Here is a 13,628-nt window from a genome sequence, read left to right on the forward strand (position 1 = left end):
TGGAGTTCCCCTTTAAGGTTAGAGTTTGTCGCAGAGCATGGCAATAGAATGCCTGTCTTTCTTTCGCCGGAGCAGCAGCCTATTTCCGCTCTGCCGCGGTCACATGGGCGTCGTGGCCAATCAGAGAAACGCTGAACGCAAGTAGGTTACGGTACCTTAAGTGTTCACGCGTAGGGGTGCCCTGGAATATTTTATTGAACACAGGGGTGCCTTGGCAGCAGAAAGGTTGAGAACCCCTGCTTTACACTACAGCTTAGTATATAAAAAAAACTAGTGCTGTCAATCGATTAAAATATTTAACTCGATTAATGTCCATAGTTAACTCGCAATTAATCGCAAATTAATAAAAAAAAAATTACCTTAAACAGATATTTTTCAAGTTCCAAGTTTAATACTCTTATCAACATGCGAGTCAACAAATGCTTGCTTTATGCAGCCATTTAACACAAAAGGATGACCCTCATGCATAGCAAATTTGCAGCAAATTCAAAACAGAGTGATGCACAAAATACCTTAAAAGAAAATAATAATTTAAAACAATGAATAAAGTGTGCATGAAATAATAGGGGAAAGAAAACATTAGGGATTTGTTACATTCACCCACACAAGGGCTGAGTAATCACACACCCCCCCCTCTCTCTCTCTCACACACACACTCTCCCAACTCTCTTTCTCTCTTGCCCCTTCCTCATCTCTCTCACCCCCCTCTCTCTCTATATATCTCACACACACACTTCAGAAACAAACATAGTATCAATGAGAGCATCAACAATACACCTGAGTGAAGTCTAAAAAAAAGAAAGTTATTTATTATTATATATATATATTTTATAAAGTTAATCGTGAGTTAAAAAAAATAGTGGCGTTAATAGAATCTGGCGATAACGCGTTAATACCGCGTTAACTTTGACAGCCTTATAAAAAACACAACAAAACAAGAAATAAATGACAACAACAACAGACAGCAGTTTAAAAAAACAGTGAAACCAGATAAAAAAGTAGAATAAAATAATTTGGATAAAATCATGAGTCACTAATTAAAAAACAAAACTATAGGAACAGTGAGGACAAGAAAGAAAGAGTGCCTATGTATGACCAAAGGCCTGTCTAAACAAATGTGTTTTTAGTTGTTTTTTAAACGAGTTTTCAGAGGGGGCAGTTCGCAGGTCCAGGGGGAGAGCATTCCAGACCGCATCTATTCTTTTACTAGCGGATTTCCAGTTCCGCGTTCGCGTTCTGCGATCTGATTGGCCACTGACGTTTCTGGTGCGATCTGATTGGCCACTGACGTTTCTGGTCATGTGACATGTGCGCCCAATCGCGTGACGCGCCCATTTCCGCCTCGAACAGCAGCAAACTACCTAACGCCTAGTTTATCACTGGTTAAGCTTAGGCGACTCTTTCGAAGTTGGTTAAGGTTAGAGTTTGGAATCAGAGCTGCGTGAACACTTCAGGCAACCTACTTGCGTTCAGCGTTTCTCTGATTGGCCACGACACCCATGTGACCGCGGCAGAGAGGCAGAGCGGAAATAGGCTGCTGCTCCGGCGAAAGAAAGACAGGCATTCTATTGCCATGCTCTGCGACAAACTCTAACCTTAACCAACTCCGAAAGAATGCCTAAACTTAACCCTAACCTTAACCAACTCCGAAAGAATGCCTAAACTTAACCCTAACCTTACCAACTCCGAAAGAATGCCTAAACTTAACCCTAACCTTAACCAACTCCGAAAGAATGCCTAAACTTAACCCTAACCTTACCAACTCCGAAAGAATGCCTAAACTTAACCAGTGAAAGAAATATCGCCATGCTCTAAGACAAACTCTAACCTTAACCAACTCCGAAAGAATGCCTAAACTTAACCCTAACCTTAACCAACTCCGAAAGAATGCCTAAACTTAACCGGCGAAAGAAAGACAGACGCTAGTTACGTTTATATAGAGGCGATAAATTAATTAAACGTAAAGAAAAAAAAGAAAAAAGTGAAGTGATTCGAACTTGTCACCAACTGGACCGCAGGCTTCACAGCAAGCTGGCGAACGAGTTGAGCTAACCGTCGATGTTAAAACAGGGGGGATTGCGTGCGGCAACCTGCGCGCCGCTACCGCTCTGCCGCTGCCGCCTGCCGCTGCCGCTCTGCCGCTGCCGCCTGCCGCTGCCGCTCTGCCGCTCCGCTCTGGCGCTGCTAGGCGTGGTCACGTGGGGCGCTGAACGGAAGAAGGTTGCCTTAAGTAATGAAGCATCAGGGCTGGTGTTCTATCGCCCTGCTCTAAGACAAACTCTAACCTTAACCAACTTCGAAAGAGTGCCTAAGCTTAACCGGTGGCAGAACTTGCCGTCACACGATTGGCGCGACCAGAAACGTCAGTGGCCAATCAGAGCGCAGAACGTGGAACTGGAAATCCGTTAGTAAAATAATTCAGGCTTCCAGACCTCGAAGGCTCAATCACCCCTTGTTTTTAGCCTGGACCTGGGGACCACCAGGAGGTGCTGATCGGCAGATCTGAGTGAGCGGTGTAGGGATGGATGAGTTCAGTGATGTAGATGGGGGCCTGACCGTGGAGTGCTCTGAAAGTAAAAGTGAGGACTTTGAAGTGAATTCTATAGTGTACCGGGAGCCAGTGCAGGGATACCAGAATGGGAGTGATGTGACATGATTTTTTTGACCTTGTGAGTAGCCTGGCTGCAGCATTTTGGACCATTTGTAGTTTGTCTGTGGATGATTTGGTGAGACAGGTGAAAAGTGAGTTGCAGTAGTCAAGCCTAGAGGAAATAAAAGCATGCACGGACAGTTCTAGTTCAGAGTGAGATATGATGGTGCGTAGTTTTGCAATGTTTCTGAGGTGAAAAAAGCAGGTGCGTGTGAGTGTTTTGACATGTTTGTTTAGGTTCATGGCCACAGTGAACCTAAAAGGTTAAAGACGGCAACACTCCTAAGACTGATGCCATGTCCCTCCTGCAGGCCCCTTATACAGTAGGGCTGGGCAATTAATCGAGTTTCAATTTCAATTACCATTTTGTTTATTTTACACACTGCTCAAATTTGCACATTGCTCTTTGCGCATCACACAACATGTTTGTATTTTTTGGAACTGTACAGTACATAGCCATTTTGTTATAATTTTTTTTTATATATATAATATCTACATCCTGATCTGCACTGCACACTTTTAGATATAGTAATCTTTATTTTTGTCATCTTATTTTATTCTATGCTAAATGTATTGTATTGCACTGCACACATTTTGGAACTGTATATAGTAATCTTTATTTTAGTCATCTTATTTTATTCTATGCTAAATTTATTGTATTTTTATTAAGGCCGGGCCGTTAACGCATTTACCGGGCTAAGTTAATGGCAGACTATTATCGCGCGATAAAAGAATTGCCGGCGTTAATCTATTCTCAAAATTGGGTCTGGGAGCCAATTACATTAGCTGATGTATACCTGGTCGAATTACTCTGTGTGTGCGTAGAACTCCTGTGTGCGGAGACACGTTGTGGGCGTGTTTGTTTACACACTGCTACTACACTCGTGTCGCCAATAGTTATCGGAAATACATTTGGACTGCAGTATTCTGTTGTGGATGGTTAAAACCTTTGTTTACATATAGTGGTGTGGATTAAAACGTTCGTTTTCTGCCTGGCTGAAATCAAGCTGGCAGGCTTGTTCGAAGTTGAACACAGCTAGAACCTCCATCACAAGTCTCTGTAAGTAAGCTAGCTAATGGCTAATGTATCCTTACACTACTGACAAGTATTTTCATATCTTAACCAATGTTGCAACTTGCAAGGCGCTTATAATGAAACGTTCCAACGGCGACATGAATTGTTCATCAATTCATTCAACCTAGCGTGGACTTATTTTCAACCTAGAACCTAAGCGCGCGCTCTCTCTCGCTCTCGCTCTCTCTCTCTCTCTCTCTCTCTCTCTCTCTCTCTCTCTCTCTCTCTCTCTCTCTCTCTCTCTCTCTCTCTCTCTCTCTCTGTCTGTAAAGAAACGTAAAGAAAAAAAAGAAAAAAGTGAAGTGATTCGAACTTGTCACCAACTGGAGCGCAGGCTTCACAGCAAGCTGGCGAACGAGTTGAGCTAACCGTCGATGTTAAAACAGGGGGGATTGCGTGCGGCAACCTGCGCGCCGCTGCCGCTCTGCCGCTAGTAATCATTGCTGTCTTTGATTTAATGTTATCCTCTTACATAAAGGCCTCATGTCGTATTTGGGTAACTAGTAAAGTAACTGAGTTACTATTTTTCAGTAACTAGCACAACACTGCGTAGAACACACATCTTTTGAATGCCTTCGGCAGACTTTAAATGAGCCATTTTAATCTAGATTCATCTAGATTAACTCCAGGATTGCAGATAGATTAATCTAGATTAAAAAAATTAATCTATGCCCACCTCTAATTTTTATTATTGGAAACTGCTATGGTCGAGGGACCACAATAAATAGAATTTCACTCTTCTTGCTGTAAAGTACTGAAATAAGTGACAATAAAGGAATCTGAATCTCACCATGCCCACTCCTCTCTGAACCTCTCTCACCATGCCCACTCCTCTCTGAACCTCTCCCACCATGCCCACTTCTCTCTGAACCTCTCCCACCATGCCCACTCCTCTCTGAACCTCTCCCACCATGGCCACTCCTCTCTGAACCTCTCCCACCATGGCCACTCCTCTCTGAACCTCTCTCACCATGCCCACTCCTCTCTGAACCTCTCCCACCATGCCCACTCCTCTCTGAACCTCTCCCACCATGCCCACTCCTCTCTGAACCTCTCCCACCATGCCCACTCCTCTCTGAACCTCTCCCACCATGCCCACTCCTCTCTGAACCTCTCCCACCATGCGCACTCCTCTCTGAACCTCTCTCACCATGCCCACTCCTCTCTGAACCTCTCTCACCATGCCCACTCCTCTCTGAAGGTCTCTCACCATGCCCACTCCTCTCTGAACCTCCCACCATGCCCACTCCTCTCTGAAGGTCTCTCACCATGCCCACTCCTCTCTGAACCTCTCTCACCATGCCCACTCCTCTCTGAAGGTCTCTCACCATGCCCACTCCTCTCTGAACCTCCCACCATGCCCACTCCTCTCTGAACCTCTCTCACCATGCCCACTCCTCTCTGAACCTCTCTCACCATGCCCACTCCTCTCTGAACCTCTCTCACCATGCCCACTCCTCTCTGAACCTCTCTCACCATGCCCACTCCTCTCTGAACCTCTCTCACCATGCCCACTCCTCTCTGAAGGTCTCTCACCATGCCCACTCCTCTCTGAACCTCTCTCACCATGCCCACTCCTCTCTGAAGGTCTCTCACCATGCCCACTCCTCTCTGAAGGTCTCTCACCATGCCCACTCCTCTCTGAAGGTCTCTCACCATGCCCACTCCTCTCTGAACCTCTCTCACCATGCCCACTCCTCTCTGAACCTCTCACCATGCCCACTCCTCTCTGAAGGTCTCTCACCATGCCCACTCCTCTCTGAAGGTCTCTCACCATGCCCACTCCTCTCTGAACCTCTCACCATGCCCACTCCTCTCTGAAGGTCTCTCACCATGCCCACTCCTCTCTGAACCTCTCACCATGCCCACTCCTCTCTGAACCTCTCTCACCATGCCCACTCCTCTCTGAACCTCCCACCATGCCCACTCCTCTCTGAACCTCTCTCACCATGCCCACTCCTCTCTGAACCTCTCCCACCATGCCCACTCCTCTCTGAACCTCTCTCACCATGCCCACTCCTCTCTGAACCTCTCTCACCATGCCCACTCCTCTCTGAACCTCTCTCACCATGCCCACTCCTCTCTGAACCTCTCTCACCATGCCCACTCCTCTCTGAAGGTCTCTCACCATGCCCACTCCTCTCTGAAGGTCTCTCACCATGCCCACTCCTCTCTGAAGGTCTCCCACCATGCCCACTCCTCTCTGAACCTCTCTCACCATGCCCACTCCTCTCTGAACCTCTCTCACCATGCCCACTCCTCTCTGAACCTCTCTCACCATGCCCACTCCTCTCTGAAGGTCTCTCACCATGCCCACTCCTCTCTGAACCTCTCCCACCATGCCCACTCCTCTCTGAACCTCTCTCACCATGCCCACTCCACTCTGAACCTCTCTCACCATGCCCACTCCTCTCTGAACCTCTCCCACCATGCCCACTCCTCTCTGAACCTCTCTCACCATGCCCACTCCTCTCTGAAGGTCTCCCACCATGCCCACTCCTCTCTGAACCTCTCACCATGCCCACTCCTCTCTGAAGGTCTCCCACCATGCCCACTCCTCTCTGAACCTCTCACCATGCCCACTCCTCTCTGAAGGTCTCTCACCATGCCCACTCTTCTCTGAAGGTCTCCCACCATGCCCACTCCGCAGGACACATCATCACCCCCTGGGGAGAAAGAGACATCAAGGCATGACACCTTCTCCTCATAATTACAGCAAAAACACACAATGTAAACTGAATAGTGGTTTATCAAATGCAAATATGAAAACATTTGCATTTATTCTTACCGTGTATATCTATTTATCCACATTTGTCTGTACATACCTGCATATAATAATTTTTACATAACTGTACTGTAGATTCTATATGTGCACATATCCCTTGCCTACTCTTACTAGTTATGCTGCTGGCCAGTATGACTTACTATAGTGTCTTTATACCTGTATCACTGTACATATTAATACTACAACTCTGTACATACATCTGATTAGCACTATACTCACTATATATTTTATACTCAGTTTAATCAGTTAAATAATTACTGTTGCACTTTACTGTTACTTTTGCACTCTGTTTGGAGGCCAAACTTATTTTTGTACTGTACTGTACTGTATCTATAATAAATTTGAATCTAATGTAATCTAATCTAAAATACGGAACCTTGCTCCTCACTCTAATAACAAAACGATTGAATAAATACCCGTTTTAACCCCAACATTGGGGCACCTTGGCCGCCACTCACCCTCTCTTGCTGGATCCAGAGGTGGATACCAGGGGGCAGTTTGGACTTGAAGGTTGTAGTCTTGGCTTCCGGCCACTAAAGGCGCTGGAGGAGAATAAGCCGGCAGCTGCTGCTGGAGTAGTGGTGGTGGTGGACAGCTGGCCTGCTGCCTGGACAGAAACACAGGCACAAGACAGTGGGTCAGCATGCTGAGCAAAGTCTGTAGTTTGACCATAGATACAGAATAATGAATAGATAGGTAATTAGCGCCCTTTTGTCTGTGGATTCAAGCATCTATACCTCGTTGGGGGATGACGCTACATTCAGACTGCAGACAACAGTGGCCCAAATCTGATTTCCTTGCTCCTATGTGCCACAGATCAGAGTCACAGTGTGAACAGCACAAATCACAAGGAATCTGATCTTTTCTATTCTGATTCAGGCCACTTTCGGTTAGATTTTTTGCAATGCAACCTCTGTCTGAACAGTCATGTCTGACTTTCATGCGACTTTTACGTCACTCTAGATTGACATTGCGGGTTAGTTCAGGAGCGTGACCAGTTCACACTGGAATCTGATACAGTATTGGCCACATTAAAAAAAATTATGTGAACAGCCAAACAAACAAAAATCAGATATGAGCAATAAATCAGAATTGAGCAATAAGGCCTGCAGTGTGAACGTAGCCTTACTGGCTTTATCGTCTTTGGCTTCAGGATGTGCCTACTCTTTAGCCAAGCCTTTTTTTTCACTTTTTCTCCTCCTATTTTCTGTATTTTTCCTCCCATCTCAATTTAGTCGTTATGCCAATTCCCCCCTCCTCTTCCTGGTCGTTGCGACCATGTGCCCCCCACTGGTCGGTCTAGGGAGCCCTGAAGTCTATCACATGCTTCCTCTGATACATAGGAGACAGCCAGCAGACAGCCAGCTGACAGTATTGTCCCCACGAAAAAGATGCGGGTTTTCCCAAACCAGAAACCGTGGGTGGACAGTACTATCAGAACAGCTCTGAACTCTCGCACCACTGCTTACAACCTGGGCAGAGAGTCAGGAAACATGGAGGAGTACAAGGCTTCAGTCTATACTCTGCGCAAGGCTGTAAAACTTGCAAAACGGACATATGCTGATAAACTGGAGACACAAATGGCACAAAACGACACAAGAGGCTTATGGCGGGGACTGAGGACAATAACTGACTACAAAGTCAGCGCCCCCTCAATGGGGAGCGACGACGCCTCTCTCGCGGACAAACTCAACTCTTTCTACGCTCGGTTTGGTGTAGACGGTGGCGCCGCTGGCTCAACGGCTAGTGACGTCACTGGCGCGCCGGCTGTTGTGGGGGGCAACCACGGGGGGGCGGGGACGCTCTCTCGTTGTCGGAACACAGTGTGAGAAGAGCATTTATGCAGGTGAACACCAGGAAAGCGGCTGGCCCAGATGGTATAACAGGATGCATACTTAAGTCCTGTGCCAACCAGCTAGCCCCTGTGTTCACCGCCATATTTAATCAATCCCTGGCGGAGTCAGTGGTCCCTGCCTGCTTCAAGATGTCTACCATCATCCCTGTACCAAAGAAACCCTCCCCAACATGTCTCAATGACTACAGACCGGTGGCACTCACCTCTGTGGTCATGAAATGTTTCGAGAGGCTGGTCAAGGATCACATTTGTGCCTCCCTCCCCAGTGATATGGACCCTATGCAATTTGCATACAGGACAAACAGGTCCACTGACGACGCGGTCTCCCAGGTACTGCACAGCACCCTCTCTCACCTTGACCGCCAGAAGGGGGGCTATGTGAGACTGTTGTTCATTGACTACAGCTCAGCGTTCAACACCATAGTCCCCACCAGACTGGTGGACAAGCTGATCGAGCTGGGTCTGAGCTCCGCTCTGAGCGCCCCTGGGTACGGGACTTTCTGAGTGAAAGACCCCAGGCGGTCAGGGTGGGGGGTCAGACCTCCAACACCATCACCCTGAGCATCGGGTCCCCCCAGGGCTGTGTTCTGAGCCCCCTGCTGTACTCACTCTACACACACGATTGTGTGGCCAAGTTCAGCTCCAACTCCATAGTGAAGTTTGCAGAAGACACGGTGGTGGTGGGGCTGATCTCGGACAACGACGAGAAGGCCTACCGGGAGGAGGTTGAGGTACTGGAACGCTGGTGCCAGGACAACAGCCTGCTCCTGAACATTGGTAAAACCAAGGAGCTGATCGTGGATTATAGGAGAGGACAGCAGGAGACACACACACCACTGAGGATAAACGGGGCTACCGTGGACAGGGTGAGCAGCTTTAAGTACCTGGGGGTCCACATCTCAGAGGATCTGACATGGTCAACACACATAGACACAGTCGTAAAAAAGGCGAAGCAGCGCCTCTACCACCTGAGACAGTTAAGGAAGTTCAGAGTATCTGGGAAGATACTCCAGTCCTTCTACTCCGGAGCTGTAGAGAGCATCTTGACTGGAAACATCACTGCCTGGTATGGAAACTGCACGGCACAGGACAAGAAGGCCCTACAGAGAGTGGTGCGCTCAGCCGAGCGTACCACGGGTATTGCACTACCTCCCCTGCAGGTTCTATACAACAAGAGGTGCAAATCCAGAGCCTGCAGAATAATGAAAGACCCTCACCACCCCAATAACAGCCTGTTCCAGCTGCTGAGGTCAGGTAGACGCCTGCGAACCCCAGCTACTACAGTAGGACAGAGAGGCTTCGGCTCAGCTTCTTCCCCCAGGCCATCAGAGCCTTGAACAATGAACACTGAGTGCCACAGAACACTGAACTCTCCACACACAAGCACACATGAGCACACACACGACACGCACGCTGTGCACGCTCGCACACTAGCAGCCACTTTAACATGAGCAAGCACACACTCATGCTGCACACGCCCACACTTATGGCCACAAAGGAAAGGTCACTTTAAAATAGTATAGCAACAGTAACAGTGTATTGCACTACCAAAGGACCTACCATGTCCTCCATGCTCTGTAAATAACTATGTACAAATACCGAGATGTCCCACTATGTTACCTGTTTATTGCACAATGTTGTTTTATTGGATTCTATTATATGTTGTACTACTGTATTGCAACGGGCAAGACCACCCGCATTTCATTGTATACTTGTATGCCGTGACAAATAAAACTCTTGACTTGACTTGACAGCCTCTTTTCACCTGGCAGCGAGGACTCTCATTGGTGAAGTGTAATGCGTGGGAGGTCACACTACCTTCACCATTTCCCTCCCTCGCTGTGCAGGCGCCCTGACCGACCTGTAGGAGTCGCTGTTTACAACGACCAGATTACCACCCACCGGCTTCCCTCCCGCTGACTCTGCCAATTGAGCCAGTATGACGACCGGCCAAGCCGGAGGCACTGCTGACAGCCGGATTCGATACCAGTGTCTCTGCAGTGGTAGACAGATGCTTAGTCCGCTGTGCTACCCGGCCGCACTGCTAGGCCTTTTCTTTATCATTATTATTTATCATAATTAGTTGATTTCTCTCTCTCCTGTTCTGTAACTGATAAGATGTGAAAATGGGGCAACTGAACAATAGTTCAATAGTGCTTCTAGTAAGTGGCTCGTCAGAAACAGACCAGGGCCCTCATTTATCAATGCTACGTATGCACAGATATGTGCGTAAACCGTGCGTACGATCATTTCTAAGCAAAGTGTGGGATTTATCAATATGAACGTGTGCTTGAGATTGTGCGTATATCTACTGTGCGTACATGGCACCAAGCGGTAGAATAGGAAAACGGAATAAGCTTTCAAGCATTAGAGTTCCAACACCGACGTGTTCGGTATGACTCATAATTAATCATAGTTAATTGTAAAATAGAGACATGAGTGTAATTATTGTCAAACCCTATAAATAGCATTTGGAATAGGTCTTTCCGAATGAATGCAGTATGGTTTATCTTGCGTTATCGGAAGACTTGTCACGGATATGGCCGTCTATTTGCCGAGAGAACACAGAGTCCGCTACCCGGGACACAAATTGGAGCATGAAACAACACGCACAAATGCCATCCCCGTGCATATTCAAGTCCTCTCCACCCTGGGATTCTTCTCAGCATGAGATTGGAGATCGCTCTGGCATTTCCCAACATCATCGGAGCAATAGAATGTACCCATAGCTGTCAAAGCTCAATCAATCAACGAATTCAGTTATGTGAATAGAAAGAGATTCTACTCTGCCAATGTACAGATAATCTGCAATGCAGATTTAGCTGATACGTTTCTTTGCTGGTGCGGAACAGTTCTGTGGGTCTTCGTGTCCATGGAGACGCTGTTGAAGACGGGTGGCTTATTGGTGAGCGTTACCCATTCAGGCCTAATTTTATTTAATTCAATTGTAATGTTATTACTGGGTTATCTGTAATTAAAATATCACTTAAATGCAGATGATCGAGGTTATCTACTGAAGTCATGGTTAACACTTTCAGTGCCAACGACGATAAATCTCGTTAGTTCATGCCGACCGTTGAGTGCCAACGTCGAGAAATCTCGTCGTTTAATCGTTTTTGTTTTTATTAACGATTTCCATTCATATTTCATCAATCTAGCCTCCCGTTACCACTGGGTCTATGTCTGAGCTCCATTGGGAAAATACCGCCCCCTATCGTCTCTCCTAGAGGTACTGCAACCTTTAGAATGGATTGCATGAAAACCATGGAGAAAAAAAATCCTGCTTCCTCATTTTACTTCTCACACAAGTAACCCGAGCCTACTGCAGTCATTGCCGAGGCACAGAACAGCGGAGAATGTGTGTTTACAGTACCCAGCATTTGATCAATAAACGCGATCGATATTTGGAATGGCGATCAGGAATTGGAATAATCTTTTTTGAGAACATCTGATCTGAGGTAAGGAATCGATTTTACCAGTCTTGGGATAATCAGAACTTTGTTCACCTATATATCAACGTGTCCCGTATGTGTGTGTGTGTGTGTGTGTGTGTGTGTGTGTGTGTGTGTGTGTGTGTGTGTGTGTGTGTGTGTGTGTGTGTGTGTGTGTGTGTGTGTGTGTGTGTGCTGATCAGGAAATGGATAATCGATTTTTCAGCCCGCTTCTATAGCGTGCATAAGTACACATATACTATCGATAATCTAGCGTTTATTTGAAAACGATTAATAAATAGGCCGAAAAATGACAACGTTTTTTGTGTATTCCAGTATATTCCACTAAAGGGCGATTATCACAGAAGCTTCTGAAATTTTCTGGAACTTTCATAAAACGAGCGTTTTTCAAAATGGTATAAAACGGAAATTAACCGATTAAAAAACAATCCGTTTTGATAATGTTGACTGCAAACAAGTCATTGATAAGCGACGGTCGCATTAGACACACAGCCATAATTTAAGACATAGTTTATGCGTTTGCAAATATGAGAGCTCTATCATTGAAGTGGGTGGTGGCATTCAACGGGGGTAAGGCGCACCGCATGGCTGGCAATGAAAGTGTTAATGACTGACCAACCCAACGACACAACAGGAGCGCAATTATAACGGGCTCATGCGCGCACAAGAGGCATTGTAGAGCACAGTTGGCCTGCTGAAAGCAGCAATTCAGCCAAGATGATCATACAGCAGTTTTAAGTAAGTCTACCCTTGCAAGGTCTTAATCTAACTTAAAAAAACATCAACGAAAAAAGGCATTTATTTTGCAGTATATGGTATATGGCAAACGCAAGCACAAAATAGTGGTTACGAGTTTTCATTATCCATTGGGTTGCACAATGTGCTTCAGCGACTCGTTCATTTCATTCATTACAGTCATTACAGTGCAAATGTCTTGTCATTTATTTCTGTCAATGTGCTCTTTAGGACTGCGTCAGTCAACACCCTTAGACACTCCTTCCTCCTCGTGTCCACTGGAATGGACAACTTCATTTGATTTTTTTATTCTCAAAAAATATAAAAAATCCTACAATTAAATATTGTTTTTAATAAAAAGCTTAATATTATTTTGTGTGTCATGTTTCCAAATAAGATTGTTCACAACGAAATGCTTTCTACCTTCAATTTGTTCATTATTAGATGACCTCCGTGATCAATCTCGCTCTCAGTGAAGTTTATCTTTAGTTCGCTTATAGCCATTATTCCACATTCCACAAACATGCATGTTCCCATGGGGGTATTTAATTACCATATGGTTGAAAAAAGCAGCCATTTGATTAGGGGCGGTTCTGTATGCAAATACTTATAATCATGCACGAGCATAGATGGTAAGAACAATTGGTATTTATGAACACGGAGTGTGAGTACGAGCCGGTACGACCTGTGCACGCACGTTTGATAAATCCCAATGTTTCTGTGCGTAGAGACATTCTAAATTCCGTGCGTAGGAACAAAAATAGAACACTTTCTACGCATTATTGATAAATGAGGGCCCAGGTCCCTATGGTTTTATTAGCTCAGAACATTGAGATGATGTTCCTTTATTGATCCCCTTTGGGAAATTCAGGTGTCATAGCAGCACAGGAGAGGGGGGAGGGGAGGTACAGGTATGGGCAGGGTAATAGGAAGACAATAAATATAGGTAATACACATTTTTTATATGAATATAAAATATGAATAAAAGTAAACAGTTAGACACAAAGGTGCAGATGAGAGTCTGTATATCAGTCATAATACACACTGAGCTGAGTGTGTGTGCAGGGTTTAGTGGT

The 13,628-nt window shown here is 45.9% G+C and overlaps 1 protein-coding gene across 1 annotated transcript in view; it reads right to left on the reverse strand.

The window, feature by feature from the left end:
• Positions 1-13,628, reverse strand: part of sec16b (SEC16 homolog B, endoplasmic reticulum export factor) — a gene marked incomplete at both ends in the record, with an annotated part of 52,353 nt that overhangs the window by 18,087 nt on the left and 20,638 nt on the right. Inside the window, 4 exons of the mRNA XM_084308384.1 lie at positions 4,516-4,950; positions 5,674-6,198; positions 6,300-6,391; positions 6,969-7,117. Of these exons, the coding sequence (XP_084164510.1) occupies positions 4,516-4,950; positions 5,674-6,198; positions 6,300-6,391; positions 6,969-7,117 (1,201 nt within the window). The remainder of the gene's footprint in view (positions 1-4,515; positions 4,951-5,673; positions 6,199-6,299; positions 6,392-6,968; positions 7,118-13,628) is intronic.

This window comes from Notolepis coatsorum (genome assembly GCF_963971535.1).
Source record: "Notolepis coatsorum genome assembly, chromosome: 2".
In the NCBI taxonomy this organism is placed as follows: Eukaryota; Metazoa; Chordata; class Actinopteri; order Aulopiformes; family Paralepididae; genus Notolepis; species Notolepis coatsorum.